This window comes from Narcine bancroftii, chromosome 12 (assembly GCF_036971445.1).
Source record: "Narcine bancroftii isolate sNarBan1 chromosome 12, sNarBan1.hap1, whole genome shotgun sequence".
Classification (NCBI taxonomy): Eukaryota; Metazoa; Chordata; class Chondrichthyes; order Torpediniformes; family Narcinidae; genus Narcine; species Narcine bancroftii.
In genome coordinates, this window is record NC_091480.1 from 61792542 (window position 1) to 61799195 (window position 6654).

General features: G+C 53.4%; 1 protein-coding gene across 3 annotated transcripts in view; it reads left to right on the forward strand.

Moving 5' to 3' along the window:
- ddx23 (DEAD (Asp-Glu-Ala-Asp) box polypeptide 23) overlaps nucleotides 1-6103 on the forward strand; it is a 33236-nt gene extending 27133 nt beyond the window's left edge. For all 3 annotated transcript variants that reach the window (XM_069906338.1, XM_069906340.1, XM_069906339.1), the window contains 5 exons: nucleotides 74-316; nucleotides 849-1000; nucleotides 1835-1943; nucleotides 3839-4013; nucleotides 5775-6103. In XM_069906338.1, coding sequence (XP_069762439.1) covers nucleotides 74-316; nucleotides 849-1000; nucleotides 1835-1943; nucleotides 3839-4013; nucleotides 5775-5998 — 903 coding nt within the window. In that variant the 3' untranslated portion in view covers nucleotides 5999-6103. The remainder of the gene's footprint in view (nucleotides 1-73; nucleotides 317-848; nucleotides 1001-1834; nucleotides 1944-3838; nucleotides 4014-5774) is intronic.
- The last annotated feature ends 551 nt before the right edge of the window (nucleotides 6104-6654 follow it).

Here is a 6654-nt window from a genome sequence, read left to right on the forward strand (position 1 = left end):
GTCGAGGTGGGGGGTGGGGGCAGCGGAGCCAAGACGGTCATCGCCTGGTCTCACCCCCACCTATTCCGTGTAGATCGTGATTGCCACGCCTGGCCGGCTGATCGATGTGCTGGAGAACCGCTACCTAGTCCTCAGCCGCTGCACTTACGTGGTGCTGGACGAGGCTGATCGCATGATCGACATGGGCTTCGAGCCTGACGTTCAACGCATCCTGGAGCACATGCCCGTCACTAACCAGAAACCAGACTCTGACGAGGCTGAGGATCCTGACAAAATGATGGCCAACTTCGAACTGGGCAAGCACAAGTACAGACAGGTGAGGGAGGGATGGGGTTAGGGAGGGACAGGTTTGGGGGAGATGGGGAGGGATGGTGAGGGGGTGGTGGTGGGAGTGGGTAGGGGTCTTGGGAAGGGTGGATGTGCAGGGAGAGGGGTTGGAAAGATGGGTGGGGATCGAGTAGGGGAAGAGAATAGGTGAGGGAGGGAGAGGGGTGAATAAGGTGGGAGGGCTGAGGGAAGGATGGGGAGGGGAGAGAATAGGGGGAGGCCGGGAGAGAAAGGGGTGTGGGGAGAGGGGTGGAGGGAAGAGTGTTGTATGGGTAGAGAGGTGGAGGAGACGGGAGGGAATTAGGGAGGGGGAGAGAGAGAGAGAGAGGTGGGTGAGGAGGGCCGAGGGAAGAATGGAGGGAGAGGGACAGGTCAGTTCCCCACAATCTCCTCTCCCCTCACCCCCCTCCAGGAGAGGTAAGACTCCCCCGAGAAAGGTCGGGCCCCTCCCCTCCCCCCGGACAGTTCAGACTCCCAGGAACAGCTGCACTCTCTGAACCCTATTTTGCTTCTCTCCACAGACAGTCATGTTCACAGCCACAATGCCTCCTTCAGTAGAGAGACTGGCCCGCAGCTACCTGCGCAGACCCGCCGTGGTATACATCGGCTCTGCAGGGAAGCCTCACGAGAGGGTGGAACAGCGGGTGTACCTGATGTCAGAGGGCGAGAAGAGGTGAGGGGGATGGGGTTAGATTCAGCACAGGGTATGGAGGAAGGAGACGGAGTTTCAGTCAGAGAGCAGATGCAGCACGCCTGTGTGGGAAAGAGGCCTGAATGTTTAACTGTCCCTGTATTAGCAGGCAGTGGATGGGCTGAGTGTCCACCCCCTGCCCTGGTATAGTAGGCAGTAGATAGACTAAATGTCCTTCCCTACCCTGGTATAGCAGACAGTAGATGGGCTAAGTACCCTTCCCCTGCCCCGATGTAGCAGACAGTAGATGGGCTGAATGTCCTGTCCCGATACACCAGGCAGTAGATGTGCTGAGTGTCCTGTCCCAGTGTAGAAGGCAGTAGATTGGCTAAGTGTCCTGTCCCGGTGTAGCAGGCAGTAGATGGACTGAGTGTCCTTCCCATGCCCCAGTATAACAGGCAGTAGATGGGCTGAGTGTCCTCTCCCTCCCCAGGTGTAGCAGAGAGTAGATGGGCTGAGTATCCTCCCCCTGCCCTGGTGTAGCAGACAGTAGATGGGCTGAACGTATTGTCCCGATGTATGAGGCAGTAGATGTGCTGAATGTATTGTCCCGATGTATCAGGCAGTAGATGTGCTGAGTGTTTTGTCCTGCTGTAGAAGGCAGTAGATTGGCTAAGTGTCCTGTCCTGGTGTAGCAGGCAGTAGATGGGCTGAGTGTCCTGCTCCAGTGTAGCAGGCAGTAGATGGGCTGAGTGTCTTTCCCATGCACCAGTGTAGCAGGCAGTAGATGGGCTGAGTGTCCTCTCCCGGTGTACCAGGCAGTAGATCGGTTGAGTGTCCTGCCCTAATGCTGATGGTGATCTGTTGTATTGTCAGGAAGAAGCTGTTGTCTCTGCTGGAACAAGGATTTGACCCACCGATAATCATCTTCGTCAACCAGAAGAAGGGCTGTGATGTCCTGGCCAAGTCACTGGAGAAAATGGGGGTAGGTGAACCCCCTGGCCCAACCCCTTTGTGCAACATGTTCAGTCCCGGCCACTGGGGGGCGGGGGCCTGTCTTCACAGACCACCTTTCCTCGTCCACCTGTCCGTCCCTCCATCCTCCTCATCTACCCCTTCCCACCCCTCTCCCTTCGCATCTACTCCCCTCCCCCTTGTCTGCCCCTCACTCCATCCTCTTCGTCTACTCCTCCCCTCCCCCTCCACATCTACCCCTCACCTCCCCTCCCCCTTGTCTACTCCTCCCTTCAGGTCTACCCCTCCTTTCCCCTCTCGTCTACCCCTCCCTTCTCTTCATCCAATCCCCCTCCAGCGCTCTCTCCTTCTCCTCCCATCCCTCCTGACCACAGGGGTCACTGAAGTAATTGGCCCAGCTCTACCCCTTTGGGCCTGGGTCTTTCGGAAGATGGGTTGGCATATTTACAAGAAAACAAACTAGACCACTGTAAAACATCAAAAGTTCAAAAGAGGAGAGGAAATATCTCATGTTATGCATCTGAAATCCTTCTCGGAGCGCACCTCCCATATTCCCCACGTCAAAATGAGAGTCTGAGATGTGAGTCCTATATGTGGACGATGAACTAGCAGAGCGATGAACAGAAATCCCCGTATGCTTTGCAAACTGGCTCCCTCTCCTCTCCACCCCTCTCCCCACACCCATCCACTCCAAAGCTTCCGAACTCCTTGAAGGTGAGGCTGAGGCTCTCAGGCCTTTGAGATGCCACCGAATGTCGGCAACAACTGATCGTGCAAGCTAATCAAAGATGAACCAGTGGTAGATTCACCGATGTTCATTGTTTAAGGAGTAGTTCCACGATGGATTAGTTCACTGCCAGCTAATTACTTGAACTGCTTAGTTGGAATCAGCAGAGCTAAACCCGCAAGCAAACTTCTTCTGAGTGTGGTCTGCCAGAGTACTCCCACAATGCTCACACAAAACCTCCTTTTGATTCAGATTCTGTTTCAGATGTTTTAAATCTCCTCCCAGAGATGCAGACCGAGAGTTCACTCTGTGTCTGACCCTGGGAGTATGTGATGGGACAGTGTGGAGGGAGATTTACTGTGTCTGACCCCGGGAGTGTGTGATGGGACAGTATGGAGGGAGCTTCACTCTGTGTCTGACCCCGGGAGTGTGTGATGGGACGGTGCGGAGGGAGATTTACTGTGTCTGACCCCGGGAGTGTGTGATGGGATGGTGTAGAAGGAGATTTAATCTGTGTCTGACCCTGGGAGTGTGTGATGGGACAGTGTAGAGGGAGTTTCACTCTGTGTCTGACCCCGGGAGTGTGTAATTTGACAGTATGGAGGGAGTTTCACTGTGTGACCCCGGGACTGAGTGAGGGGATGGTGTGGAGGGAGTTTCACTGTGTGTCTGACCTCGGGAGTGTGTGATGGGACGGTGTGGAGGGAGTTTCACTGTGTGTCTGACCCTGGGAGTGTGTGATGGGACAGTATGGAGGGAGTTTCACTGTGTGTCTGACCCCAGGAGTGTGTGATGGGACAGTGTGGAAGGAGCTTCACTCTGTGTCTGATCACAAGAGTGTGTGATGGGACGGTGTGGATGGAGCGGTGTGAGGGTGCGACAGGGAAGGGGGTGAGGGGATGAGGAACGAGTTTGGAGATGGGGTGGTGAGAGGGGATGGGCGGGGAGGGTGCGAGGGGACATGATGGGGCAGGGGGTGTGATGGGGTGGGGGAAGTGGCGAGTGGGCGTGTTGGGAATGAGGCGAGTGGGCGGGCTGGGGGATGGGGCAAGTGGATGGGTTGGGGAATGGGGCCAGGGGGCAGTGCAGGAGAAGCTACATGCGGGTCTGGCCCACGTCGTCTCTGTGCCACCTTGTTAAACCTCCTCCTTCCCCCCCCCCCCCCTTCCGTTCCACAGTATAATGCCTGTACACTCCACGGAGGAAAGGGTCAGGAACAGAGAGAGTTTGCTCTGTCTAATCTGAAGGCTGGCGCCAAGGATATCCTGGTGGCAACAGATGTGGCAGGACGTGGTATCGATATCCACGATGTGTCCATGGTTCTCAACTACGATATGGCAAAGAACATCGAAGGTAACTGATCTTTGCTGCTGCTGTTTGGAACATGAGGGGCGGGGAAGTGCCAGGGGCTCTGCCAGTCTGTCCTCACCTTCCATTCCAGCCTGACCTCACAGCCTGGCTACTCACCAGAAGTTCTGCACAAAAGGTGGAATGGCAGCTTCACTAGGTGGATTCCTGGCCCCAAACCTCAATGCACAAATGGGAGGGGCGCAAGGTTCGTCCTAGACCCAACACCAGTTAGTGCTGATAGTAGTGTGTACAGTTCTAGGCACCCACCAGAGAAGGTACAGGAAAGATTCACCAGGAAGTTCCTGGGATTTGAGTGAAGGAATAACAAGGAGAGGCTGTGGAAAGGCTGGGACTTTTCTCCCTGGAGTGTCAGAGGGTGAGGAGTTGTAGTTCTACAGCATGGAAATAGAATGTGGACCTTTCCCTGCATCCGGCCCATCTCCCTCTGAACCTTTCCCACCCGCAGACCTGTCCAAATGTCTGTTATACGGTATGTTTGTCCCCACCTCCACCACTTCCAGCTCGTTCCACACACCCACCACCCTCTGTGTGAAGAAGGTGCCCCTCAGGCCCCCTTTAAATCTCTCCCCTTAAACCTGTCCCTTTAGTTTTAGACTCCCCGACCCTGGGGAAAAGACTGTGACCACCCACCTTATCCATGCCCCTCATGGCTTTATAAACCTCTAGAGGGTCCCCCCCTCAGCCTCCTCCAGGGAGAAAAGTCCCAGCCTCTCCCTGTAACTCCAGCCCCGGGAACATCCTGGTGAATCTTTCCTGCCCCTTTTCCAACTCAGTTACATCCTTCCTACAGCTGGGTGCCAAAAATTGACCACAATACTCCCAAGTGTGGTCTTTCCAACGTCTTGGACAGTTGTAACGGGATGTCCCTGCTCCTGTGACAAGCCAGAGGTATATAAAATCAGAAGGGAGGCTGGACGGGTAGCAGAGGGAGCGTCCATCCTTGCTGGAGTGTGTGTGGGTTTATAAAGTTGTGGGAGGAAGTAGAAGGGGAGATATCAGAATCTTTCTCACGGTGAGGGAAGTCTAAAACATTGGCTTCAGGTGAGAGTGGAAACATTTCAAAGGGCCTTCACACAGAGAAGTGTTGAATGAGCTGCTGGAGAAGACAGGAACAGGAACAACATTGGAAGAGACATCCAGAGAGTGAGTTGAATGAGCAGGAAATAGAGGGATATGAAGTTAATGGAGGCAGGAGATTAATGTGGACAGGTATGGTGGTCATTATGGCAGTGTGGGCTGAAGACCTGCTTCTGTGCTGTGCCTCCCAATGAGCTGAGGGGTACCCTATTCACACAGAGGGTGGTAGGTGTGTGGAACGAGCTGGAGGTGGGGACAATTACACCGTTTAACAGACATTTGGATAGGTCCGTGGATGGGAAAGGTTCAGAGGGGGATGGGACGAACACAGGGACATGAAACCACCTCAAAGGTTTCTTTTATTGTCACATGATATACATGGCATGCTTCAACATCTGCCTGCCGTAAGACAGAGTCTCCATGAGCATTGCCCAGTGCCTCAAACAACAAGAGAAAGAGAAGCAAAAGAGAGTCCCTTCAGAGACACTGAGTGTCCGTGGATTCACCTCCAGCCCCCACAGCCTCTGCAGCCGCATGGGCTACTGTTCAATCCATTGACAAGCTCAGTCGGATAGGGAGGAGATGGGCTGAAGGCCCTGTCTGCTATAGAACTCGAGGTTGAATGCTGATGTGTCTGGCTCTCTCACCTTTCCACCCCCTCCACAGATTACATCCATCGCATTGGGCGTACAGGACGAGCAGGGAAGAGCGGAGTGGCAATCACCTTCCTGACCAAAGAGGACTCCTCTGTCTTCTATGACCTGAAGCAAGCCATCCTGGAGAGTCCAGTCTCATCTTGCCCACCAGAGCTCTCCAATCACCCAGATGCACAGCACAAACCTGGCACCATCCTCACCAAGAAGAGGCGAGAGGAGACCATCTTCGCCTAGGGTGTGTGACCACAGCCCCTCCTCCTGTAATTGTTCTGCTTCTACAACTGTTTATGTCTAAACAAAATCCTTTCTACATTGAAATAAAAGAGCAAGTCTTCTTTACCTTTCACAGCAAACTCTGTCCATCTCTATAGGTGTCTGTCTTTGTTCATCTGCGTGTGTGTGTGTCTGTCTGTGTCCATCCGTGCGTGTGTGTCTGTCCATCTCTGTGTATGTGTCCATCTCTGTGTGTATATCAGTATGTTTGTGTGTGTATCTGTCTGTCTATCTCTCTGTGTGTATCTGTATGTGTGTGTCTATCTATCTGTGTCCATTTGTGTGTGTGTGTGTGTGTGTATCTGTCTATCCGTGTCAATGCATTTTGGAGAAGGAATAAAGTTGACAATTTTCTAAAATGGGGAGAGATTTCAGTGAGTAGAGGTTGACAGGGACTAGGGAGTCCTCATTCAGGATTCCCTGATGGTTAACCTGCAGGTCGAGTCTGGAGCAACCAAGGAAAATGCAACGTTAGTATTCAATTTGCAGGTCCAGAACACAAAAGCAAAGATGCAAGGCTGAGTATTTATCAGCAACATTTGGAATTTTGTGAGCACTTTGATGCCACCATCTACAAGGATGTGCTTGTGTTGGAGAGGGTCCAGAGGAGGTTTACG